At 45.1% G+C, this 27507-nt stretch overlaps 1 protein-coding gene across 1 annotated transcript in view; it reads left to right on the top strand.

The window, feature by feature from the left end:
• The first annotated feature begins 413 nt into the window (after nt 1-413).
• The window catches only part of FAM47E (family with sequence similarity 47 member E), a 42600-nt gene continuing 15506 nt past the window's right edge, over nt 414-27507 (top strand). The window contains exons 1-6 of the mRNA XM_032837014.1: nt 414-532; nt 4434-4803; nt 6902-7041; nt 13190-13340; nt 16317-16511; nt 22434-22589. Of these exons, the coding sequence (XP_032692905.1) occupies nt 459-532; nt 4434-4803; nt 6902-7041; nt 13190-13340; nt 16317-16511; nt 22434-22589 (1086 nt within the window). The 5' untranslated portion in view covers nt 414-458. The remainder of the gene's footprint in view (nt 533-4433; nt 4804-6901; nt 7042-13189; nt 13341-16316; nt 16512-22433; nt 22590-27507) is intronic.

Raw genomic sequence — 27507 nt, 5'->3', positions numbered from 1 at the left:
ATCCATCCGTCCGTCCACCCGTCATCCGTCCATCCGTCCGTCCGTCCGTCCGTCCATCCGTCCGTCCACCCGTCCATCCGTCCGTCCGTCCACCCGTCCATCCGTCCGTCCGTCCGTCCATCCGTCCGTCCGTCCGTCCGTCCATCCATCCGTCCGTCCACCCGTCCGTCCGCCCGTCCATCCGTCCGTCCATCCGTCCGTCCATCAGTCCACCCGTCCGTCCATCCATCCGTCCGGCCGGCCGCGTCTTTCTCTCCTTCGACAGCCCCTTCTGGAAACCGGGCTGAGCGGAGCAGGCGTCCGGCCGGCGCGAGGCCGGGGAACGCCGGGGCGCAAGGGGGCGCCGGGGCGAACCGAGGCGAGCCGGGCGGGCGCACCGCTCCGCGGTCTCCTAGCGACGCGGGCGGCCGGAACACGCACCGCGGGGGCCGGGCTGTGCTCGCGGGGCCGGGGAGACCATGGCCGAGCCCGGGCGGCTGTGCTGGCCCGCGGCGCCCACGCGGGGGCCAGCGGGCGAGAACCGGGCGCCCCGGTAAGCGCGCCCCGGCAAGCGCATCCGGCGGGTGCCGCGTGGGGGCGCCTGCTCCGCGCGGTGCTGGGTCGGCGGGTGCGGGGGGGGCGGGGGGCGGGGTGGGGGGGGGGGGGCGGGGGGCGGGGGGCGGGGTGGGGGGGGCGGGGGGGGGGGGGGGGGGGCGGAGGGCGGGTGGGGGGGCGCGGACGGGGGGGGGGGGGCGGCAGGAGGTCCCCCGCCTTCCCTCCCCGGCTGCTCGGCCGCTGCACGGTTGTCACAGAAAACAACCGGCGGCTGACGCTGCGGTCGCGAAGCACGTGCGTGTTCCCCGCGGCGGCCTCCGGAGCAGGCGGACTAACAAACCCGCTCGGGGCGGGGGACCCAGGCCCCCGGAGCGCTTGGTCTCCCGCCGCCCTTCTCCGGGTTAGTCCGGGTCTGGGGCCTTTGCACCCCCCACCCCGCGCTTGTGCCTGTGGCCGAACCGGGCCCGTGTCTGGGGTGGGGGAGCCCAGGCGCTGGGGCGCTCTGCTGCCTGTTGCACGGTTGGCGTCACCCTCGCAGGGCAGACACCCGAGGCTTTTTGTCTTCGCGGATTCCTTGAGCTATTTTTGAGCGGGAATTCGGCTGCTGGGACGCAGCCCGACGTGGCGGCAGATTTCAAGGTCTAGAACCGCAGAGTCTAAGTCAAGGCCAGCAGCTCCCCTTGTTTGCCTAGCGACCTTGGACGAGCTACTGCTCCTTCCGGGCTCAGTTTGCTCGGCTGTGAAATGGGAACAACAAAATGAACCAGTGTTAGAGGACTTTTGTGAGGATTAACCGACGTGTCATCCGTAAAGCATGTACTGCATACATTTTAGCAATTAGAAGGCCTTCTGGAAATCCTTTTTCCCCACATTTTCAAAGTTCTTGTTTTGAAATAATTGCAGACTTACAAGAAGTTGCAAAAACAGTACAGAGGTCCCATGGACCCTTCCCCCAGCTGCTTCCAGCGAACTAGCCTAGGTAACTGCCGCACATTACGGAAGCAGGAAATGCGCACTGACACAATGTATTAGTTGGACCACAGACCGTGCTGGGGTTTCACCCGCTCTTGCTTGATGTTGTGTGTGTATAAACTTCCGTGAAATTTTGTCACGTGTATTCATCAAGGAACAAAAAAACTGTCTCACCACAAGGCACCTACTCCTTGCAACCCCTTTGTCAGCACTCCTTCCCCACCCCCAACCTCTGGCAGCCAATGTACTTCATTTCCATAATTCTGTTCTTTTGGGGATGTTAGATAAATAGGATAATACAGTATAAAACCTTTTGAGATGAGCTTTTTTCCCCCACTCAGCGTAAAGCCCTTGAGATCCATCCAGCCATCATATTAGTAGTTTGTCCATTTAAAAAATATATTTATTTATTTCAGAGAGAGAGCATGGAGGTGGGGAGCAGAGGCAGAGGGAGAAGCAGACTCCCTGCTGAGCAGGAAGCCTGATGCAGGACTCCCAGGACTCTGAGATCATGACCTTAGTCCAAGGCTGACACTTAATTAACTGAGCCACCCAAGTGTCCCAGTAGTTCGTTCATTTTTGTTGCTTGTACGGATATGCCACTGTTTTTTATTCATTTGACTTATTGAAGGATATGCAGGTGTTTCTAGTTTTTGGTTGTTGCTATCAACATTTGTGTACAGGTTTTTATACAAACATAGGTTTTCATTTCTTTAGGATAAATGACCAATACTCTTGTAATTCTTACAGATGGAGATATTGATCCATGTAGCATATGCTAATGACTGTGAAAATAGTGAATGTTTAGGGGAAAAAAGTGTCCAGTTTGATTCTCTGGGCCAAGCAAAAATTTTCATAGACTTAACAAAACACAGAGGGAAGTTTATTAGCTATGAGAGGCAAGCGGGGCAATGGGCAGGCCTCCAGCTCTAGTGGATGCTTGTTCATCTCTCAGAACTCAGTTTCTTCATTTAGAGGGGAGGAGGTGGACTAGATTTCCTTCAGGTCCTGCCAGCTCTAACATTCTATGAGACTGGAACTAGCTGCCAGGCTGTCCCCACTTTTGAGTGATGTAACTGTCCCTGAGCAAAAATATCAGTCATCAGATTTGATTTCATGAAGTGCTTGGATGTCTGAGTTAGTTGTAAATGTGTGGAAAATAAACTTTGTAAAGGTGTCTAATATTATAGAAGGTTGCTTGCTAGTAGGTCATGCTGAACGGGTCATCAAATGTTAAGGTTAGATGTAACTTCAACACCCTGCTGTTCAGCTCCTTAAGAGTGATTTGTTTGTTTCAATGAGCAACTTTTTGTATCCTTTCATCTCCTTTCATCTAGATCTTCACAGCAGAGCTGGTTTAAGCCCAAACACACACATATGCACACACAGCAAGCAAGAAGTTTCTAGGACTCATAAGGAAAGAATAGGAATTAAGCTGGAACCTCTTAAAAATGCCTTGTGCCTGCAGGGTTGAGTGCAACACGGAGTAGATTTGGTATAAAGAGTGTTACAGATGGAAGGGGCCTGGAGGTGAAGAGGCTTCAGGGAAAGACACCAATAATATTGAAATATCTGTCTAAGGAAGTGATGTATTGAGATAATGAGTGACCTGCCCTTAAACTGCTCAGGTTCCAAGTCCTGACTTAGGCAATGGCTAAGATGTATTAGATTATCTAGGAACTAGTCTCATTTTCCTTCCATCAGCTGCTTCCATCTCATAGTCATACCCTAACATCTCAGTGCAGACAGGGGCCTGGTGGGCAAGGAAACTGGGGGAAGCTGGCTGGGTAGAATAAGGCAGTAGGGAAGGGTGGAGACTGTGACTAAGAGAGCCTAGGACTTGTCTATAGAGGGCAACCATTATACCAATTGGTGGCTCCATGGAAAGGTGGGCCCAGTGTTCCCAGAGAACCTGATTTTTGCTCTAGATTATGTATGTGAGCTTTTTTTCTATGTCGGAAGCTCTAGTGTAGGGCTTAAACACCTTTCTCGGGAGTCACACCACCTGGATTAAAATCCCCCCTCTACCACTTATTAGCTATGGGATCTCTCACAAGGGTTTTTTCTGTTCCAAACTTCTTTGAGCCTCGATTTCCTTATCTATGAGTGGGAATAATGCTAGTACTCAGTACCTACTTCATTGGATTGTTATGAGATTTAGGTAAGTTCATGCATGTAAAACATTTAGAACATGCCTGTTATATAAGAAGTCCTTGATATATGTTAACTGTTCTAATTCTTATTCAAAGAGAAAAGGGACCAGATGACAGGTCTGTAGGCCCCATGCTGCCCATGGACAGCCAGTTTGAAAACTTTGACCCTTTGAGTTTAGGGAGTTAGCTGAGGCCCACAGAGGTTAAATGAAGTGCCAAGGTCATTCAGCCAGTTAAGGGTGAATGGTCCCTGGGATGCAGGTTCTTCCCCCCTGCACTGTGGTCCTTTAAAGGATTAGAAAAAGTCCCCAGAGGGGTTGCAACTTATGACAAAGAGAATGGGTAAATGAACCTGCTGGTAATAACATTAGATTTACACCTAGTGGCGTGGATGGGCCTTTATAATATGGTGCTTGGCAAATCAGTAAGAAGTGGAATGGTCCCATTTATGTAAATGAAGAAAAAATGCACAAACAAGAACGATACAGATATTACAAGGTGGGTAGAAGTGAGAGGGTACATTTCGAATCTCTGAGAGGGGTTTTGCCTGTGCAGGGAGAGCAGTGAGCATGGGATGCGGGCTAACAGCCTAAAGCAAACAGGAGAGGGGCCTTCATAGGCCAGAGATGGTGGGCCGCGAACTAGGAATCTGATTAGCTCTCCCCTTCCATGAACCCCTCCTCCCCTACCTCACCCCCTCAAGAAAGGTGGAGGCCAACCTCCTTCCAACCTCTGTCTCCCGCCCCAACCCCTGTGGTGCGTGCTGTCTTCCAGGTGTGAAGAGCGTCTACCTTCCCAGGGCTTCACAAAGACCAGGCACCGGCCGCCGCGCCCCCCCGCCCTGGACGGCCTGCGGTGGACGTTCGTGAAGAAGGGCCTGGATGACTTCCGGAGGGGCTGCCCGCTGTGTGAGGCTCTGCTCACTCGGGGTCCTCAGGAGGCCTTTCTCCCCCAGATCCGTCCCCCAGCTCGCCAACCCCTCCCAAAGAAGCGGCAGCGCAGGTGGCCCAAGGAAGCAGCCCCGTTTCCAGAGCTGTCACCTGCGGAGCGGGCGCGGGGGGCCTTCCTGGCGGATGTGGAAGCCCAGCGGACCCCGCACCCTTTGGCTCTCTACCCTCATCTGGGAGAGGACATGCCCGTCGAGGTGACCTCCTGACCTAGGGCTGTGGGAGGGCCTCCAGAGGAATCCCCCTTAGACGTGGGGGAGCTCCTTTGAGGGGTGACGTGTTTGCGGGGTTGGGGGGACAAGTGAGTGCGCCCCGGGGGCTGGCGCAGCCTTCCTTGCTCCCGGGAAGGACACTGGCAGCAACACACTGGCCACTCCCTGTGTTTGCTATGAAGCCACACAACTTCGGAAGGTCCAGTAAACCAGAAACATTCGACGTCTTCACCCCAAAGTTCTACCAGCCTGCTTCACCTGGGCCTTTTTGAGGGCAGGAGCCACCGGGGACATTGTCAGTCTTGCTTCTGTTCCTTTAGCCTGGTGTTGGGAGGTGTCCGTGGCACTTAGCTCTCAGATGGGGTGGGGGCCCCGGGGAGCCCGCAAGGTTCTGGGGAGACTGACCACATGGTCAGTCTGGGTTTGGATGGCGGCTTCAGTACGCCCCGCGTCCCGGGCTGCCTTTGACTCTGAGCTCCGGAATCCTTAGCCTGTGGCTCCCGTTCCTGTATCCCAGGGCGCTTCCAGGCCTCCAGGCATCCAGTCTGTCTTTCAAACGAGAGGGGAAAGGGGCCAAGGTTAAAGGGTCCGGGCCAGTGGACTGTCTTTTAATTAGACAAATGACAACCTTCGTGGCAAACTTCTCATTCCTCTGACCACTTCTAGCTGCTGTGGGACACTAGAAAATGGAGTTTCTTGGTTGGGCATTGAGACGGAAAACGAAATCTGGAATATAATTCTGTTAGATTTAAGGAAAAAGGTGGAATGGGTATTGGCAGGGAGCTTGCAGGGCCTGCTGCCCTGCCCACGCCCACGCAGTCTGCTCCCTAGGGCACTCCGTGAGCCTGACTTCTCTGCAAAGCCCTCCCATGGCCCTTTCTTAGTCAGAGTCAAGTCCTCGCCACGGTCTGAAAGGCCCTGTGTGCCTGTCTGCTCTCTGCCCCACCCCTGCTCCACCCCCCCTCCAGCCTCACCTCTGCTCTCACCCCGCCCTGGCCGTGCTGACCTCCTGGCTGCTCTGTGAACTTGAACAAGCATGTGCAGTTCTGATCTCCCTTCCAACACCTTCCGACACCTGCCCCCACACGTCTTTGTGGCGCACTCCTTCACGTCCTTCAGATCCTTGCTCAGATGTCTCATAAAATAACACTTCCCTCTGCCCCATCCTCCAGCAGTCGTTGTGACCTATTTTTCGTCATAGCTCTTGCTGCCCCTGGGCTCCTTGCTGGAGTAGAATCTCTAGAAGGGCGGGGACTTCATCGGCATCTTTCACCGTGTTCCACTAATACCTGCCATGGGGTAGACCCTCAGTGAGGATTTGTGCAAAATGAATGAAGGAATAAGTGATTAGTGGCAGAAGAATCTGCAGAAAGGACAAACCAGAATTTCTCATCAATTTTCCGCTTGGGGCTTTCCTCCTCTGCCTCCTACAGGCCAGAGTTTCTGAGCCCATGACAAGCAGATTATTTCCACTTACCCCCAGATGGCACTTGGGATTGTGGCCCTTATTTCCATGTCTGACCTCCCCAGAGAGGTGTGTTGGCTTCTTTCCGAGGCGGGATCTCTTCTTATGGTACCATGATGGCCACCAGCTGCTCTAGATTGAAATTCTGCCAAGAAAAAGAACACCTCTTTTTGCATGCTTCCATGTTCCCATGGGTAAAACCTGGGTTATGTGCCTGTTGCTAACCAGTCACCATGGTCTCAATTATCCTGGTCTGCCCGTGGAGCAAGGATGGGGTCCAAGAAAAATCTAGACACTGTTATGTATGGGAGGAAGTTAAAAGCAAGAACTATCTGGAGGTACATGGCTCAGTCGGGCAGTGAGGGACTGGGGTAGGCCCAGGGGCACTATTCCGTCTGGAGGAGATGGAACGTAGCACAACAGCCGATCCCTAATATCTAGGTGGGGGACACCTACCCATAGCACCCAGCCCAGGACTCGCACAGAAACCGACGAACGGCTTAACCGCTGGAAAAGCAACGCAAAGGGGCATGTTGGTTTGTTCTGCTTTAGAATCCAGGGGCCTTCTCTTTTTTTTGGCACATTTGTCTTCTCTCCAAGGCTGTTTTCTGTTTGTAGCTCTTATTAAAGGTGCTGGAAGTGCTGGATCCCGACAGGAAACTGGAGGACACCTGGGCTTATTGTCAGGGTGTCAGGAAGAGAGCAAAGGAACCAGCCAAACTTTTAAGAAAACGTTCCACCCAAGTCGACCCGGGCCTGTAAGTATTGTCCTTAACCCCGTGCTGGTTCTGTCACCCGACGAAACATTCAAGGACTTCCCTTCTCAAAGCTCCTTTTGAATAATTTCGAGGAGCAAAATAACTTAAGTTCCAAGGAGAAGGCAAAGAAGCCTTGGGTCCTCCCGTGAGTAGTGTTTATTTCAGAAATGGATGTGAATTACCCAGCAATAGACCCGACACGGGTACATGACTCTAGGACAGCAGTTTGGGAAGAGGAAAACTGCAGAAAACCTGGCTAACTGGCCCACAGCGACCGAATTATCCATGTCAGAAGCCTTTTACTCAACGTGGTGGGGACCAGTAGTTGGCTGGAAAGCAAACCAAAACTGAAAGATGAACACAGGGACTTATACAGAATGATATCAAGTCCTTGAAGCATTTCACTTTACTCTAAAACGTAACAGTACATTCACTTGCTCAGTCTTTTTATGTCAAGTGTTTTTTGGAGTCTGTGCCCGCTTGAAGTTCCCAGTCATCATTTTTGCCTAAACTACACCAGGAACTCTACCTTCATTAACCCCTTTCCAAAGCACTAAGCTTAATTTTCATAGAAACCTCCTTCTTTTGTATCACACTCTTACATTCCCAGTTCACATAATTAATCTGAAGTGTTAATGTGATGATAAGTATGCTACACAAAAATAGATTCGGGGACGTTGGAGTGACTCAGTCGGTTAAGCATCTGACTTCAGCTCAGGTCCTGGGATCAGGCCCCTAATGGGCTGTGCAGGGAACTAGCTTCTCCTTCTGTCTGCCCCTCCTCCCACAACCCATGGCTTGGTCTCTCTTTTTCTCTCTCTTAAATAAATAAATAAAATATGAAAAAAAATAGTTTTTGGTACAAATTTGACTTGTGAATTTAGATGATGTCACTGTTGGGCCCTTAGGAGTGTGGGTGAAGGAGAGAGAAGCTGATCCACAGGCCCCAGACCACTTACAGAGGACCCAGGCCCATGGTCAGGGTGTGTGGAAGGGGCCACGTTAGAGCTTTTATTCAATTATACATGTTTGCTGACGTGAGACACAAGGTGACAGGAACCCAACTATCCTGGCCCCCTCATAGAATTGGGAAAAAGAACTGGGCAACTCATCTCAGCTCTGTCCTTCTTCCAGTAGGAAGCAAGATGGAGCATGGGAAACACAAATCCTGTCTGCTCTTCCCTTCCTGAGGGGACCCCCGGCCTGGCCCAGCACCACTGGAGCCTGCTGGGTGCCGGGACAGTCTGCCTATTTCTGGGTTTCAGTGACCAGTTCCTTTGGACCTAGATCCATGTGCTCCAACATGGTTGTTGTCAGCAATAATATTTTGGCTTTCATCTTTGCTCTTTGTATTGTTTTGCTCAGAACCTGGGGGTCGGGGGGAGGGAGAGCAGAGTTATAAGTAGGGATCCTCTTGGAGAGCCCAGCAGAGTGGGTCACTGTGGCCCTATGAACATCTTCAAATTTTTGATCCTCAGCGAACTGTTAGCTGGTTCTCTTTCTGTAGAACGAAATGAAACGGAATAACAGTACTTGCTGAGTACCTGCTATGGGTCATAGACAATGCTAGGCTCTGAGGACACAACGGTAAACAGATTAGGACCCTGCCCTCACGGTGATTACAGCACGGTGTGGAAGGGAGCAGTGAATACATACAGAAAGTATGCATCTCAGTTCACAAAGCCGTATGTTTATAAAACACCACTTTTCTCTTTTTTTCTATTTATGTCTGACCCCAAACCCTCATCCCAGTGAGCAGCAAACCAGTCATGGTCATCATTTGTACTATAAGAAAGCGGGATAGGTCCCCAGTAATTGCAGGACTAAACTGCAGCTTCTTTCTGGTCTTTGGGACTCTTCTCTCCATTCTCGCTGTTTGTGGTACACCCTGTGCGCCCCCTGTCCCTTCCCATGTCACCCACAATGTCGAGTATAATTGGTGCAACAAGCTTGGGCTTCCACCAGAGAGATGTTCTGCCTTTAACAGTAGGCAGTTTCCCTGGTCAACCCTGAAAAAATCTTTAGGAAAAGAAATTAAAAAGCAAATGTGTTGTCTACTTAGAAGGAGAAAAGATAATAGTATAGAGGAAGTGAGCAAAACTAATATCTTAATAAATTATCATCACAAAATGAGTGTGTAATTGCCTAATGGCAAGGTTTTCCGTCAGTGTATTCTTAGCACATTCTGTTAGCATGTCCTTGTTCGTGCCTGCTGTATAAAATAACATGAATCTGGTGGCTTAAAACAACAGAAATTTATTATCCCACAGTTCTGGAGGCCAGAGTCCAAAATCAGTATTACTGTGCTGAAATCTAAGTGTCAGCAGGGCCATGTTCCTTCCAGAAGCTCTAGGAAAGAATGCACTCCTTGCTTCCTCAAGCTTCTGGTGGCTACGGGCATTCCACGGCTGTGGCCATGTCACTCCAATCTTCATGGTCAAAATCTTCAAATCTCTCTGCTCTGTTTTCACATTTCCTTCTCCTGTGTGTGTGTGTGTGTGTGTGAAATCTCCCTCTGCACTTCTCTTACAAGGGCACTTGTGATGGCATATAAGACCCACCCAGATAATTCAAGATAATCTCCCCATCTGAAGTTCCTTAAATTAATCACATGTATAGAGATGATTTTTTTCAAGTAAAGTAACATTTACAGGTTCCAAGGATTAGCACCTGATCCCTTTAAGGGCCATCATTGGCTTACCACAGGGTGAGGTAATATCTCCAGTCTTTAAAATAACTTTTATTGAGCACAGAGTCTTTCCTTTCCTTTAGAGCAAAATCCATGAAAGAGGGGTCCATACTTACTTCCTCTTCTTTCTTTAACTCATCAGTGCTCCAATGGATCTGCCCTTGGTCATGGTCAGCATTAACTTCTCAGTGATCATAGTGCTTGATGGGCCAATTGTAGTTGACACAATTGATCATGTCCTCTTTCTTGAAACACTTTTGTTTTTTTTGTTCACTTGGCCTCAGGTCACCTCTCATTCTTGGCTCTCGTCCCCTTCAATGATCTTTCCCCAGTCTTCGTTTGCTGGTCCCTCCTCATCTGCTTTTTAACCTTGAAGTACATCGGACTCGGTCATCTACTGAGGTGACCTCCCCTTGCCCAGCTTTATATGGATGTTCAACATCTGCCCTTGAATCTACCCTTGCCATCTCAAACTCAACAAGTCCACACTGAACTCTTGATTTCTTCCCCAAACCTACTCACCCTTCTATCTTCTCCAGATCATTAAATAGCAACTCCATTCTTCTAGTTACTTTCGAAACTGCCAACAAATCTTAATGGCTTTACCTTTGAAATATATCAGTCATACCTACTGTATGACTGTTGCTCTGTTCCAAGATCCCACCATCTCTTATCTGAATTATTGTCATAGTTTACTCACTGGTCTCGTAACATCCACCCAACATAGCCCCGCTCTCTGCCCCAGTCTATTTGTCACACGTAGGTAAAATGATTCTTTTAAAAACTTAAGTCAGCCTCATTCCTCTACTCAAAATTCTCCAGTTAAGGTAGAGCACAGGGAATGTAGTCAGTGGTACTATAACAGCCTCACAGGGTGGCAGATGGTAGCTACACCTGTGGTGAGCCCGGCGTAACATGCAGACTTGTCGGACCCCTGGGTTGTACACCTGAAACTCAGGTGACATCAGGGGTCAAGCACACCTCAATTGCACAAACATACTGCGACATCCATATGATGGCCATAAATGCTATGTTTTTCATTTAAAAAATTCTCCAATTGCTTGCTTATTCAGAGTAAAATCCAAAGTCTTACAGTTGCCTCTAAAGGCTCTTATGATCAGGCTCCCTTACCCATCAGGCCTTACTCTCTGCTACTCTGTCCTTTGGTTTCACCCCTCCAGTCACACGACCCTCTCTGCTGTGCCTCGACCACGCTCAGCACACTCATGCCTTGGCCCCTTTGTACATGTTTTTTTCTGTCTGGGTCTGCAGTTTGATATCTGCTTGGTTTGATCCATTTCTTCTTTGGGGTCCCTGGCCAACTATCACTTTGGTAGCGAGGCCTTCTCTGTAGAAATAAAAAGCCCCCCGTCAACACTGTCCATGCCTCCTGCCCTGTTTTATTTTTCTTTATTTTCTTTATATTTTTATTTTTCTTTGTATCACCTGGCATAGGCTTACCTCTTTCCCATCTGTTTCAATCTTAAGTTCTATGAGGACAGGGTTTAAACTTTATTTACAGCTGAATCCTAATGCCCGGAGCTGTGCCTGGTACTTAGCTGGTGTTTAATAAATGTTTGTTGAATGGATGGATGGATGAATTAATATATGCTGAATAAAAGGTACAAGGTACTTTTTATTCATTTGCTGAATAAAAGGTACAGGGTACCGGGAAGGAAGTGTGGGTTCTGGGGACAGCCTGGGAACACCTCCCTGAGGAAGGGATATGTATGTCGGAACATAAGGGAGATGAGGGAATGCAGAAGCATTGCAGTCAGATGGTGCAACATGTGCAAAGGCCATGTGGCTGAAGGGAGTGTGAGGAGTTCATGAAACAGAGAAAGCCGTGATGGCTGCAGCTCAGAGAGTAAGGGAAGATGGTAATGGCAGAAGAATCTAGAGAAACAGGCAAGGATTGGGCCATGAAGGGCCTTGGAAACTGAGTTAAGACAGGTCTTTAATGGAAGAGTAATAAGCTATTGAGTACAAAAACTTGCGCCTGAACATTTGTTCATAGCAGCACTGAGCATGATAGCCCAGATGTCCATCAATTGATGACAAAACGTGGTCTCCTCAGACAATGGAATCTTAGCCATAGAAGGGAGGAAACCGCTGATACATGCTATAGCATGTATGAACCTTGCAACGTACTAGATGAAAGAGGCCAGACACAAAATTCCATATGTTTGGGGCACTTGGGCGGCTCAGTTGGTTGGGCAGCTGCCTTTGGCTCAGGTCATGATTCCAGGGTCCTGGGATCGAGCCCCAGGGCTCCCTGCTCAGTGGAGAGCCTGCTCCTCTCTCTCCCTCTGCCTGCTCCTCTGGTTACTTGTGCTCTCTATCTCTCTGTCAAATAAATATAAATAAAATCTTTTTTTTTTAAATGCCATATGTTATAAGGTTCCGTTTAGATAAAATGTCTAGAATAGGCAAATCCATAGAGACCAAACGTAGATTACTGGTTTTCAGGAGCAGAGAGAATGGGGGAAATGAAGAGTGACTGTCAGTGGTTATGGAGATGCTTTTTGGGAGGCAATGCAGATGTCCCAGAATTAGATAATGACAGTGGTTGCATAACTTTGTAAATGTATGGAAGCTACTGAATTGTATATTTTGAAATGGTAAATATTATAATATGTGAGTTATATCTCAACCTAAAAAAGAAGCTATTGAGAGGTTTAATTGAGGGTAAAGGGTGGCCTCATTTGCTATGACCAGATTTATATTTTGAAGTGATTGTTTTAGCTGCAGTGCTGAGAATGGATTACGATTTGGGGGTTTGGGCCCTAGGGAAGATCAGAGACACCAGTGAAGAACATTTTGCAACAGTCCAGAGACAGAGGTAGAGTTAAAACCTACCAGATTTGTTAACGGGTTGGATTTTAGGGATGAGAGAGAGAAGTCAAGGACATGTCCTGCTTGTTAAGATTGTCAATGGCTTTAGCGAACTCCAAGCACAGTAAATGGGCACATGCCTTAATAAATGGTACTCATGGGGTGCCTGGGTGGGTCAGTGGGTTAAAGCCTCTACATTCCGCTCAGGTTATGATCTCAGGGTCCTGGGATAGAGCCCCGCATCGGGCTCTCTGCTCAGCGGGGAGCCTGCTTCCCCCTCTCTCTCTGCCTGCCTCTCTGCCTACTTGTGATCTCTGTCTGTCAAATAAATAAATAAAATCTTAAAAAAATATATAAATGGTATTCATAATTTCAAAATATCAACTTATACTAATAAAATGCTATATTCATTTTAATTGTTATAACAACTCATGATACACTTGCCTTTATGATATTAATAACGAGAAGGTAGTCTTTGGAAAATTAACGTCTGCCTTGTATGAACTTGTGAGAGACTACTAGAAATGCGAGCATTACCACTTCTTTCTTTAAGATAGTGTTTGAAATCTATTTGGATTCATGGTGTCTCATCTTGTAAGTCTTTGATGATCTCATTATCCTTAGTCCCAAGAAGACTGCTGTGTCACATCCAGGTCAATGGCTTTATGAAGAAAAGAAGCCACATCAAACAGATTTGCTCCATGAAGATGGTCCTCTTATCCATGAAAATGTGCGCAAAGGAGTTAGGGACTTCTGCAACTGGGCTACTACTTTTGTAAGTTTGTAGTAATACTTAACAACCAACTTTTTAAAGTCAAGCTCAGAGTTGCTATTATTAAAAAACAATGTTAGGATATGATCTAAGTCAAATAAAGTCATAAAGGAATTATGATTCTTCCACCATTTATGATAGAAGTGTTTCCTATAGATGATGTTTCTGGAAAGTTTGCAAGCTTGCAGGCTATTTGAATGCTTATTGTTTATATGCCACATTGCTGCTGTTTCTTTCTTTTTAGTGGCTCTTTTTCTTTGCCAACTTTATTGAGATATAACTGAGATATGATATTGTGTAATTTTAAGGTATACAGTGTGATAATTTGATATATATAAATATGCATTTATATATATATATCAAAATGATTACCACAATTGGATTAATTAACACATGCATCACCTCACATAATTATCTTTTTTTCTCTGTATTTTTTTATTTTTTATTTTTTTATAAACATATAATGTATTTTTATCCCCAGGGGTACAGGTCTGTGAATCGCCAGGTTTACACTCTTCATAGCACTCAACATAGCACATACCTCCCCAATGTCCATAACTCCACCCCCTTTACCCGACCCCCCCTCCCCCCAGCAACCCTCAGTTTGTTTTGTGAGATTAAGAGTCACTTATGGTTTGTCTTCCTCCCGATCCCATCTTGTTTCATTTATTCTTCTCCTACCTCCCCAACATCTCCACTTCCTCATATCAGGGAGATCATATGATAGTTCTCTTTCTCTGATTGACTTATTTCACTAAGCATGATACCCTCTAGTTCCATCCACGTCGTCGCAAATGGCAAGATTTCATTTTTTTTGATGGCTGCATATTATTCCATTGTGTATATATACCACATCTTCTTTATCCATTCATCTGTTGATGGACATCTAGGTTCTTTCCATAGTTTGGCTATTGTGGACGTTGCTGCTATAAACATTCGGGTGCATGTGCCCCTTTGGATCACTACGTTTGTATCTTTAGGGTAAATACCCAGTAGTGCGATTCCTGGGTCATAGGGTAGTTCTATTTTCAACTTTTTGAGGAATCTCCATGCTGTTTTCCAGAGTGGTTGCACCAGTTTGCATTCCCACCAACAGTGTAGGAGGGTTCCCCTTTCTCCGCATCCTCACCAACATCTGTCATATCCTGACTTGTTAATTTTAGCCATTCTGACTGGTGTGAGGTGGTATCTCATTGTGGTTTTGATTTGTATTTCCCTGATGCCGAGTGATGTGGAGCACTTTTTCATGTGTCTGTTGGCCATCTGGATGTCTTCTTTGCAGAAATGTCTGTTCATGTCTTCTGCCCATTTCTTGATTGGATTATTTGTTCTTTGGGTGTTGAGTTTGCTAAATTCTTTATAGATTTTGGACACTAGCCCTTTATCTGATATGTTGTTTGCAAATATCTTCACCCATTCTGTCAGTTGTCTTTTGGTTTTGTTAACTGTTTCCTTTGCTGTGCAAAAGCTTTTGATCTTGATGAAGTCCCAGTAGTTCATTTTCATAATTATCTTTTTTGAGTGAGAATATTTAAGATCTACTCTCTTAGCAACTTTCAAGTATAAATACAATTTTGTTAACTACAGTCACCATGCTGTACATCAGATTCCCAGAACTTATTCATCTTACAACTGAAAGTTTATATATTTTGGCCAATAACTACTCATTTCCCCCACCCTGTTATTTCATATTTTTATTTTCCATTTCCATGTCCTTTTTTTCTCAGTCCTTCACTCCTTCAACTCATTTTTCTCAGTTATATTTATCTGTAAGTACTCAGACAGTTATGTTTAACCACAACCTTCACAAAAGATATTTCTGACATGAGTAGACTTTTATTAGTTCTTAAAGTTTTTCCTTGCCCTCCTTCCAAGAATCCATTTAAATTCCTATTTGTATTCTTAAGTCCCTGCAGATGTCTTCTTAGGTTTCTCCTGGATTTAAGACCTTCTAGGATATATAATATTCCCCTCCTGTTTTTTGAAAACATTAGTCGGTTTTAGCCAATGTATTATTCAGGACTACTTCATTGGAAAGTGATTGAAAGATAATTCCGATTGGATTAAGGGAGAGAAGGGAACATCCTGAGGTCCTAGGCACTTCAGGCAAAGCTAGATCTAGGTCCTAAAATGTTTCAAGGTGTTCTCTCTGCCTCTTTGCTGCTCTCCTCTATCTGAACCTATTTATCTGACTCCAGTTTCAGGTGTGCTACATAGTTATTTGCCAGTTCTATACATTATGCTGTGTTCACCACAAGTGTAGTTACTATCTGTCACCATATAACACTATTACAATACCACTGATTGTGTTTCTATGGTGTACCTTTTATCACCATGACTTATTCATTCCATAACTAGAAACCTTTACCTCCCAATCTCCTTCACGCATTTTACCTGTTCCCCTACTCACCTCTCTTCTGAAAACCCCCAGTTTGCTCTCTGTGTTTATGAGTCTGTTTCTGTTTTCTTGTTTGCTTTTTCATTTGTTTTGTTTTTCAGATTCCACATACAGGTGAAGTCATGTCGTATTTGTCCTTCTCTGCCTTATTTCATTTAAGCATAAACCCTTTGGGTCCATCCATGTTGTCACAAATGGCAAGAACTCATTCTTTTTTATGGCTGAGCAATATTCTTCTGTGTGTGTGTGTGTGTGTGAGTGTGTGTGTGTGTGTGTGTGTACGTGTACACACCATGTATTCTTTATGCACTCAGAAATCTGCTTAGGATTCAGCAGACTGAATTTGTCTCAGCCCATTAATTCCCTCAGGGACTCGCTGCTTCTGGCTGTCCGAGTTGTCCTGTAGTGCACCGACAAAGTCCTCCAGAGCCCCAATACTTCTTGTTCCCAGTGAATGCTGACCGAGCATTTTCTACCTGTCCTCCAAACGACCCCTTCTTAGCCATAATCAAATACCTCCATTAGATTAAAGAAGAATTTCACCGTTTGTCCTTGACTCATGCAATGTGATATTCTTCTAGGGAAGTTCCAACATTGATGAAGAGTTCATCCTGAAGCAGTTTGACATTGACTGTCAGAGCAAACCCAGCCATGATGTGCCCCACACAATCAACCAGGCTCCTCCGGAGCTAAAGAAGAAAGTGGGGTTAAAGAAACTGCAGGAACCACCGTTTTTCCAAAAACCAGACTATGAGCAGAAACTCCAAAAACCACAGGTAACTGCCAAAGAGGAGAAGACTGAAAATCAAAGAAAATTAAATAGGATTAAAATCTTAAATGTTCTTGAATTCTGGTACTTCAAGGGGGCAGTGGCCTTTTTTCAGTAGAATTCTTGAAAATTTTTTGGTGTTTAGTAAATATTTGTTAAATCAATGAATATTTAATATATATAATAAAGCTAGTTACATAAACAAGGCATAGCATTCAGCATTATTTTTTTTAAGATTTTATTTTCTATTTGAGAGAGAGAGAGCATGAGAGAGGGAGCACAAGCACGGGGAGAGGCAGAGGGAGAAGCAGGCTCCCCGCTGAACAGAGAACCCGATGCGGGACTCGATCCCAGGACCCTGAGACCATGACCTGAGCTGAAGGCAGAGGCCCAACTGACTGAGCCACCCAGCCACCCCAGCATTATTATTAATATCTGAATAGTTGTTGTTATCACTATGTGTTTTACATGTTGAAATTCTAACAGTTGATGGAAATATACATGACAGTTTATTATTCTAAGAGTTAAATGCTACAGTTAATGATCATGAAAGTTGTTTATTCTTTATCCAAAGAATTCTTGAGTGTTGGGGGTAGTCTTATTGACCAGAGACAATCATTCTTGAGCACATGCTTGCGGATTACTAACAAATCGCTCAGTTTTTCAATATCACTTGCCCATGACGATAGAAGAACAAGGAAACAGAGGAGAAAAAGCACACTGTGTTCCAAAGGGAAGTAGAATGGACTTTTAAGTGCTTTTCTACTTTTTTACACGATAGACAGCTACAAATACATATATACACAAATCAAATTGTATCAGTCCAATAACAGATTCTTTTAAAAGATTTTATTTACTTATTTATTTGCGAGAGAGAGAATTTGAAGCAGACTCTGTGCTGAGCGCAGAGCCCAACCTGGGGCTCGATCTCACGACCCTGAGATCGTGACCTGAGCCAAAACCAAGACTTAGAGGCTCAACCAACTGAGCCACCCAGGCCTCCCAAGTTCAATAACAGATTTAAGTACTTAACTGGTGGTCCAAGCCTGGGGTGTGAGGGTGGGGAATTTCCTTTCTCTGAAAGTGAAAAACAATATATTATCCCTCCCTCTGTCTTCTACCTATGATCTTTGATACTATATTTCTGACATTTAAACATAGTAACTTCATCCTCTACAGCTGAACACCATTCGGTGACCTGCTTTTACATATGTGATGTTTCCATCCGTGGTTACATATGTGATGTTTCCATCCGTGGTTACATATGCGATGTTTTCCATCCTTGGCTCCATTGCATAAGGTTTAGGAAAACTATGCATTCTGACACTAATAGCAGCGCTTGAAATTTTCCGTTTGCTCTTCATCTTTGTAAAGCGTGAAGTGCACCGTGATGCTGGACAGGCAGGTTATGTCCATCACACCCGAGGCCTGAACCACAGCTGGCCCCGTATCGGGGCCAAATCACATTGCTCAATCCCCGTATGTACAAATCATTGCACAAGTGCTGCTTTACCAGCCCTGCTGGTTATTGCCAAAACTGAACTTTTGACTGGCAGACAGAGGGTCACTATGTGAAAGTTCAAGTACATTTCCATATGGGGTCATTTTCCTTCGCTGGTAGGACCTCCTTGAATCCTACCGTGGATCTGCTGATGATTAATTCCGTCAGCTTTTGTGTGTCTGAAAATATCCGCACCGCGCCTTCATTTTTAAAACAACTTTTGTGGGTATAGAATTCTAGGCTCACAGTGTTTTGTCTGTTTTATCCTTTTTACACTGTTTTGTCTGTCTGTGCCTTAAAGGTGGTATTAATACCACTGCCTTCTTGGCTGTATTGTTTCTGATGAGGAATCTTTAGCCTTCCTTATCTTTGTTTTTCTGGACATGTGTTTTCCCCTGGCTCCTTGGCTCTCTGTTGCCGGCTGTGGGTGGTGTGATTATTAGGTACACCTTGTGCCTGGGGTTTGCTGCGCCTCTTTTATCCACGGGTTTATACTTTTCATTGGATTTGGAAAATGTTGATCATTATTTCTTCAAAAACTGTTTTTGTCTCTCCTCCTCTGGGCTCTGAGGATGCCAATTACATGTAGTTACGTGTAATTACGTTGCATGGGGTTGTCCCACGACTCACTGCTGCTCGTCCAGTGGGAATTGCTTTTCTTCTCTGTCCTACGATCGCTGTCCTTACAGATTCTAATCTGTTCTTTATGCAATGTCTAATCAGCCACCAATCGCCTCTAGTGTATTTTTCAGCCATTGTGTACATTAAAATTTTCATTTCAAAAAGTTTGGCTTGAGGGGCACCTGGGTGGTTCAGTGGGTTAAGCGTCTGCCTTCGGCTCAGGTCATGATCCCAGGGTCCTGGGATGGAGCCCCGCATCAGGCTCCCTGCTCAGCGGTGAGCCTGCTTCTCCCTCTGCCTCTGGCCCTCCTCCCCCTGGACCCCGCGCTCATGATCTCTCTCCATCTACAATAAAGAAATAAAATCTTTAAAATCCCCCCAAAAACAAAACAAAAAAAAAGGTTTGGCTCGAGTTTTTAAAAAAACATTTTAAAAATATTTAAAAACTCGAGTTTTTGAAAAATATTTCCACATCTCTTCTTAATCTCAATCTTAAGCATGTGAAATACAGTTATACAGTTATAATAACTGTTTACTACTGGGATGTAGTTAAACTTACTTGGAAAAGTTTGATCCTTTGGGTCTTGGCTCTCAGAATTTGTTAGCAAGGAGTGACTGTTCAGTCTATGGGTGATTCTCCATGAGGGACAAGACCCTTTGGTTTATTCTACCCAGGGTCCTGTGAATCTTCAGGCTTCTCGGAAGGGACCAGAAACTGTCCCTGACCCCGTGTACATGCTGCACCCTGTTTCTTCTAATCCTTTTGGGTGGTTCTTTCCCTAAGCTTGGGTAGTTTCCTCTCACACATGCTGAGGAAGATGTCTGCAAACTGCTGATGGCCCTCTCCATGCAGTTCTCTGCTTTCTGTTAATTGTTGCTGTCAACTTGAACCACTTTGCTCTGGTCTCTCAATTCCAACCACTCAGCTCGGGGTCTGCTGGTCTCCTCCTGAGCCTCTCCCTGCGCTGTGGCCTGGAACGTCTCTCAACACAGTGAGCTGGGGCCGACGCCCGGGTGGCTCAGTGGGTTGGGCGTCTGCTTTCGGCTCAGGTCGTGTTCTTGGGGTCCTGGGACTGAGCCCTGAACTGGGTTCCCTGTTCAGCAGAGAGTCTGCTTCTCCTTCTCCCTTTACCTCTGTGCTCTCTCTCAGTCTCAAATAAATAAAATCTTAAAAAAAAAAAAAGACGTGATCTGGGGTAATTGTGGGGCTTATCTTTTTTGTTTCTTGTCTCTAAGGGGATCACTGTACCTGCTATTTGATGTCTAGTGTCTTATAAACCATTATATATGGATATATATATTTATACTTATTTCTTTTCTTTTCTTTTTTGGCTGCTGCATGTGGAGGGTAAATCTGATCCCTATTCCAGAAGCGGAAATCCCCTTCTTTATTTTTATCCTGCATACTCCTGCAGGTCTTCTTTAAAACTCTGAGCTTTCCTACAACCTTTTCTGTGCTCATAATATTCTCTCTACCTGAAGTGCCCCTCTTCCCATGTCTACCTTCTTATACCTTCCTCTAAACCCAGGTCATGTGCCAGTTTTTCCGTGGAGATTTTTCAGGTCCCTGGGTTGACATTAATTCATTCTTACTTCTAATCTCTCCCAGCTGCCTGGGCCCCTACTGCCATATATCTGTGTTTGCCCCATATATTCATTCATCCATTTGTCTATGCACTCCTTCAACGAACATTTCTGATTTCCTACTGCCAGCTGCCAAAAAGTGCTGGGAACAAACCAAGAAGCGGAGACAAATGCTTGTTTCCTGCATTTAAGGAGTTTACAGCCTAGTTGGGTCAACATGTAAATGATTAACTATAATGAAATGGTTCATAGAGAGAGAGAGGAAGAGGTAATCGATTCCACCCAGCATGGGGCAAGGGTGCGTTCAGTGAAGGCCTCACAAAGGAAATTGTGTTTGTACTGAGTCTTGAGAGACTACTGGTCACCCAACAACAGGACGTGCTTCAGAACTCAAATCTGTCCGGTAATAGTAGTATAGGTTTCATGCCCTCCGTTTCCCCCCTTTCACTTTCCTTGTGCACTCACTCTTTCTCTCTCTTTCTGACATATAAATAATAAAATAAATTTTTAAAAATATTTTTCAAATAGTTAAAAAAATAAAAATAAACATCCCACAATGCACAGGAGAGCACTCTCCCTGACCTTCCAACAAAGGATTATCCAGCTCAAAGTATCCATAATGCCAAGTTAAGCAATCCAATTTTAATTCCATAAGTATTATTGAGCACCTATTATATCCAAAATGTTGTTCTAGATGTCAGGGGCTTGTATCCAGGATCAAACTCTGAAGCCTGCATTTTAAAGCATGAACGGAGAAACGAGCATCAGAAGACTACTTAGATTGTCAAATGGGGATATGTCCCGTTAAGAAGAGTGGCAGGGAGGGAAGACAAGGAGTGTTGTGAGGTGGTTACAATTTTTAAACAGTATGTTTGAAGTGGAAGGATGGAAATGCTGAGTTCAGCTCTGAGGAGGGCTTTCCCTCCCCTCTGCTCTGTCCCATTCTCTCTGCTTTAGATAAGGCTGATCTGACTTGACTTAAAATGAACCACACATTCTGCTTCAGGTTTAAAAGTGAGTGAGAAGAGAGAGGGGCAGAATCTTGGTGGTTTCATAGTTTTGTCTTGCTCAGTGTGTGGGTATCACATCCACACTATCAGGTTACGACCCAACAGATCTCTTTACGTCCTTCATTCACTACTGAGGAATGGGAGAAAGAAAGGAAGGCCATCTATTTTTTTTAATTAAATAATTTTATTTATTTGACAGAGAACACAAGTAGGCAGAGAGTCAGGCAGAGAGAGAGAAGGGGAAGCAGGCTCCCCGCTGAGCAGAGAGCCCCATGTGGGGCTTGATTCCCGGACCCTGAGATCACGACCTGAGCCAAAGGCAGAGGCTTTAACCCACTGAGCCACCCGGCGCCCCAGGAAGGCCATCTATTCTTCCTTCTCTTTCTCTCTTCCATTTAGGGGGAAGAGATTAGTGTTGGAGAGCATATTTGTTGTTGCTGCTGTTGTATAGCATTTTGATCAAAACTAGTGTAGCATTTATAAGGCTGAAGACAGTTCTGGGCTCATAGGAAGTCTATAACTCATGATTCTGGCTGACTGAGTAGTGGTGTTTTGTTTTTTCCCTTGAGATTTATTTATTTGAGAGAGAGAGAGAGAGAGAGATGGAGGCCATGTGCAAGCAGGGGGAGGGGCAGAGGAGGAGAGAGAGGGAAAGAAACAGACTCCCCACTGAGTGATGAGCCTGAAATGGGTCTTCATCCCATGACCCTGAGATCACAAGCTGAGCTGAAATCAAGAGTCAGATGCTTAACCAACTGAACCACCCAGGCACCCTGGTTTGTTCTGTATTGTTTAAGGTCATTATGCTTCAGTGAAATATATGATTTTTTAATATGATTTCTAGCTGCTTCATGTAACTTTCTCCTTTAATCTTTCCTACAACCCTGTGGAGGGGATACTACCATCTTCATTTTATAGATGAAGGATTAAGTAATTTGCCTGTGGACTCATAGCTACTAAGTGGGGGAGGCTGGACTTGAACCCACGTTTGTCTAAGTCGAAGGCCATATTTAACCATCCATTTTTTCTTGTTCATGAACTTTTCACAGTACCTTTGTAAATAAAAGCATTCTGAAACTTCATAAAATACCTTGGCAAGGATCAATCATAAGCTAAAAATAAATGTTACTGCTTTCAGAAACTAAAGCTTAGGTTTATTGAAATGACAAATATAAAAAATGAATGAAATTGGGAATTATGTTATTTTCTGTAGAATCCTTATAAACCAAAGTGTGTGAAGATGAGATATGGAGCGTGGTATCTGAACACCAAGTTGTGGAAAAAGCAAAGAGCAGACGAACCTTTGGTTGACCCCAAGGTGTCATGTAAAGCTCAAGATGAGAATTTTAAAAGGGAGCTGCAGGAACAGGTATGTGTATATGTTGAGACTAGGTCATCTGATCTGGAGGGTTTCGCAGTGTACCTGGTACCTTGTACTGAAGCCAGAGTCTGGGTGAAACACAGGTTCCAGAAGGTCTTACAGCTTGCATGTTGACCTCAACAATGGGAAAGTTACACATACACACATTGTACGTGTAATAAGTAAGACGTGGGATCTCCTGGCTTTGTGGTATACACAATGTCTCTAAAGATGGGACAACCACTCATCATATTCCTAGCATTCTTGGGACAATTAATTCTATGGATAAATTGGTTGTTCAAAGGGTGGAGTGACCTGGTAGGACCACCAGCATGCTCAGAATGGATATAACATCATGTGTTCTCTTTGAGTAACTAAATGGGAGGTTTGTTTTTTGTCAGCAACGGATGAATGTTAAAGAATTCAAAATTGCCTTTGGGAAACATCTTTTTGCAGTTCAGCAGAGTTGTAGGATTTGTCTGAGAGAACAAGGGCAAAGGTTAATAAGCACTGCTTGATATCACAAAGCAACAAACACGTGTAACCAGTATGTGCTCTAATATTACTACAAATAAACTCTGTGTCTGCCCACCTCTCATGCCAAGTGACCAACAAAGAAGATACTCATTGTAGTCCTGGAAATTTGGAGATAATGATGCAACACCTGAGCAGAACTCTGAGACGAATATTTGTGAACCTCTTCTCTTTTACAGTGAGTCCAAAACTTCTCCCAGATAATGATGTGAAAACACTGCAAAAAGAAGTAAAATGTTGTACAAATTTGCCTACTCATTCATTTAGTAATCACTCATTGATTGCCTCCTCTAGATTGGAAACCTGAGACCAGAAGGATGGTCCTTTTTATCTTTTCCAGTAGTGGGTATTGCATTCTTATTTTCAGATGTGGGCCTGACACAAATTTAGAGCACAAGATGCTTAAAGAAGCCTATACATAATGTAAATAATGTTCAGAAAATTTCCTGGTATATGGTTTCTGGAGCAAAATATCTAAGTTTATATGAATTTAATACATAACATAAAACTATCCCAGTTGCACTTCAAAAATAACAAAACATGAAGTAGTGAAGGTTAATTCTCAACGAACTAAATATTGAAAAATCAAAGTGGTTGCAAAACTTACTATTTGTAAGTGTCTTAGAAGTTCTTTTGTTAGAAATACATTCTTAAAGACTTACTCTGAAAGGCTTAAGGGATTTTACAGACGTATTCCATTTTGATGGTGAAAGCAGGGAAAGATGTTTGCCAAAATGGTGACATTTTGTGACATTTAAGCTCCTGAAAAAGAAATAATGTTTAGATTTTGGAAATAGGGTTGCATATTATAGTAAAAGATTATTTACCAGACAGTCTAGACATAGGGAAGAGTCAAAACAATGGGATTGTTCCATAATGATGTTTATAAATCCCACTCTTGGAGTTCCTGAAGATTGAATTCCCCAGGGGACTTTAGTTGCATTGACTGTGGCATCCCGGTTCATAAAACACATAAGACGTGATGCGATGCTGGCAAAGGGCAGTCGCTAGGGCGACATGGCTATCTTGCAGGGAACCCATGAGTTTCTCTGTTCTTGGAGGAGCTCATTTGGGAGGTAAAACGGTATTAAAGAACTGAGTTACAATGACATAAACTTATCTATCCAGTTTTAAAATTCAAATAAATGAGAGGTAAAACCGAAAGAATACGTAAATATCCCAAAAGTATTGGGACCGGATCAAATCTTTTCTGATTGTCGTGCCCTTTCATGTTAAAATCTATTAAAGAACAAAATCCAACCAGGTAAATTTAAAGGTGTAATTAGCCTTATTCAGTGACTCACAAATTGGGCACCATCCTGTCTAACCAACAGAAGTGAGCTCTGAAGAGTTGTGTTGTGTCAGGTGGAAGGCTTTCGTAGGCAGAAATGAGTGGGTCAAGGAAATTGTAGCAAAAGAAAAGATTGTTCCAGGCAAGGTCACCTTTCTTAGAGGGAAGGGCAGGGATCTCAGGCAGAGCCTCGCTGGTGCTCATTGGGAAATTCCAGACTCACCGGTTTAAAATCCCACTCATGGGAGAGCCTGAAACTGCAGTTCGATTAGGTATTAATCTCAGTGGCGCTTCATGCCAGTGACTCCATTTTGGACCCGTTGTTCCCTTTTCACAGTCCCACCCCCACCCCCTTCAGGAGATTGTCTGCTGCACCGAGAGGTGTGATCAAAATTTAAGGCATTAGTGCCGCTCTTAGCTGGTGGTCTGTAGGTTGATCCCACTGCTTTCGATGAATCTCTGTGGTGTTCACAGGTCATGATTCAGGCACACCGTGTTTTAGCCAGTCATTCCCTTCATCTCTTTGTGATGCTCCAGACTTAGGGAGATCATCTGCTTGGTGATAAGCGGCTACAAACATGCATTTCAAGCTTTTGAGAGAACGGAACCCACCAGGGAGAGTATTATGGTAACTGTACACAGGATCATTCCCAATGTTTGGAGTGCACTTTGGAGCCATGGTTTCTGGACCCAACCGGTCAAAGAATGACCCTGTTGTCAGAGGCACCCTTTTAAGTCAAGTGGCTTGCCCAGTGATGTTACGTAAGTGAGTTTCAGCTTCCCCAGCAGTCTTAATCCAAGGGCAGCATGTGGTGTACGGGCAGCATAACACAGACACCTCTTTGCTCAGCTAAAAGATAATCCTGTTATCAGGAACAACTTTGGCCGGAAAGTCTAGGGATATTTGCGAGGCTGCTTGTGTCTTAGCGATAGGACCTACAGAGTTAAGAAGCCTCTAATCATAGTCTCATCTGTACTTACTCCTACACCAGAGGTCAGCCAGGTTTTTTAGTGCTTATGGGAAGATAGTCACCCAGCCTGAAATAAAAGGTCATCCTAAGTGCCAGACAAAGATGGGTCCTGCTGGTGCGGTCTCTCAGTGAGCGGGGGCAGCTCTGATCTTGATAATCGTGGGCCCGTGAGGGTGCAAACGTACAGAGATTCGCATGAGTAAATGTGCCTACTGGGGTACCTGCTTCCAAGCAGGGGTCAACCGTAGTTTGTGGTGACGTGGGAAGAGAAGAGAAATTGGCCACGGGAAGGACCAGGGAATCTCTCGCAATGTGACGATCCAGGAATCTGCCAGTTTGCCTCCCTTAGCGATGGGCTGGTAGATACAGATGATGCAATTACCCTTCCGGGCTGGTGTTAGAGTCATGAACAGAAAGAGAAGGAGTTTCATGTTCATGGACGAAGTGCTAATCAGTGCCTTGGGTAGAAAACAGTCGACTTTGGGGCCAGATCGTTCTCTTGCTCCCCGTGGTTCAGGGGTCTCCAGTATCTGCACAAGACCAGGTACCAGGGGGAAACTGCTCTGGCTGTGGGCTGTGTATCCGGGGCTCAGCGGCCTCCAGTTTCGTAGCGGTGGCAGTGGTCAGGAGTCCTTGGTAGGATCCCTTCTAATGGGGCTCAAGGGTTGTCATCCTTTTTTTTTTTTCCCCAACCCCCCTCCCCCCAGCAACCCTCAGTTTGTTTTGTGAGATTAAGAGTCACTTATGGTTTATCTCCCTCCCAATCCCATCTTGCTTCATTTACTCTTCTCCTACCCCCTTAACCCCCCATGTTGCATCTCCTCTCCCTCATATCAGGGAGATCATATGATAGTTGTCTTTCTCCGATTGACTTATTTCGCTAAGCATGATACCCTCTAGTTCCATCCACGTCGTCGCAAATGGCAAGATTTCATTTCTTTTGATGGCTGCATATTATTCCATTGTGTATATATACCACATCTTCTTTATCCATTCGTCTGTTGATGGACATCTAGGTTCTTTCCATAGTTTGGCTATTGTGGACATTGCTGCTATAAACATTCGGGTGCACGTGCCCCTTCGGATCACTACCTTTGTATCTTTAGGGTAAATACCCAGCAGTGCAATTGCTGGGTCATAGGGTAGCTCTATTTTCAACATTTTGAGGAACCTCCATGCTGTTTTCCAGAGTGGTTGCACCAGCTTGCATTCCCACCAACAGTGGAGGAGGGTTCCCCTTTCTCCGCATCCTCACCAACATCTGTCATTTCCTGACTTGTTAATTTGAGCCATTCTGACTGGTGTGAGGTGGTATCTCATTGTGGTTTTGATTTGTATTTCCCTGATGCCGAGTGATATGGAACACTTTTTCATGTGTCTGTTGGCCATCTGGATGTCTTCTTTGCAGAAATGTCTGTTCATGTCTTCTGCCCATTTCTTGATTGGATTATTTGTTCTTTGGGTGTTGAGTTTGCTAAGTTCTTTATAGATTCTGGACACTAGCCCTTTATCTGATATGTCATTTGCAAATATCTTCTCCCATTCTGTCAGTTGTCTTTTGGTTTTGTTAACTGTTTCCTTTGCTGTGCAAAAGCGTTTGATCTTGATAAAATCCCAATAGTTCATTTTTGCCCTTGCTTCCCTTGCCTTTGGCGATGTTCCTAGGAAGATGTTGCTGCGGCTGAGGTCGAAGAGGTTGCTGCCTGTGTTCTCCTCAAGGATTTTGATGGATTCCTTTCTCACATTGAGGTCCTTCATCCATTTTGAGTCTATTTTCGTGTGTGGTGTAAGGAAATGATCCAATTTCATTTTTCTGCATGTGGCTGTCCAATTTTCCCAACACCATTTATTGAAGAGGCTGTCTTTTTTCCATTGGACATTCTTTCCTGCTTTGTTGAAGATTAGTTGACCATAGAGTTGAGGGTCTATTTCTGGGCTCTCTATTCTGTTCCATTGATCTATGTGTCTGTTTTTGTGCCAGTACCATGCTGTCTTGATGATGACAGCTTTGTAGTAGAGCTTGAAGTCTGGAATTGTGATGCCACCAACTTTGGCTTTCTTTTTCAATATTCCTTTGGCTATTCACGGTCTTTTCTGGTTCCATATAAATTTTAGGATTATTTGTTCCATT

The sequence above is a fragment of the Lontra canadensis genome, unplaced genomic scaffold, assembly GCF_010015895.1.
Source record: "Lontra canadensis isolate GAN:19392208 unplaced genomic scaffold, GSC_riverotter_1.0 scaffold1, whole genome shotgun sequence".
NCBI classification, from domain to species: Eukaryota; Metazoa; Chordata; class Mammalia; order Carnivora; family Mustelidae; genus Lontra; species Lontra canadensis.
The sequence above is the reverse complement of the archived record's forward strand: the minus strand, read 5'-3'. Positions and strand labels throughout refer to the sequence as shown.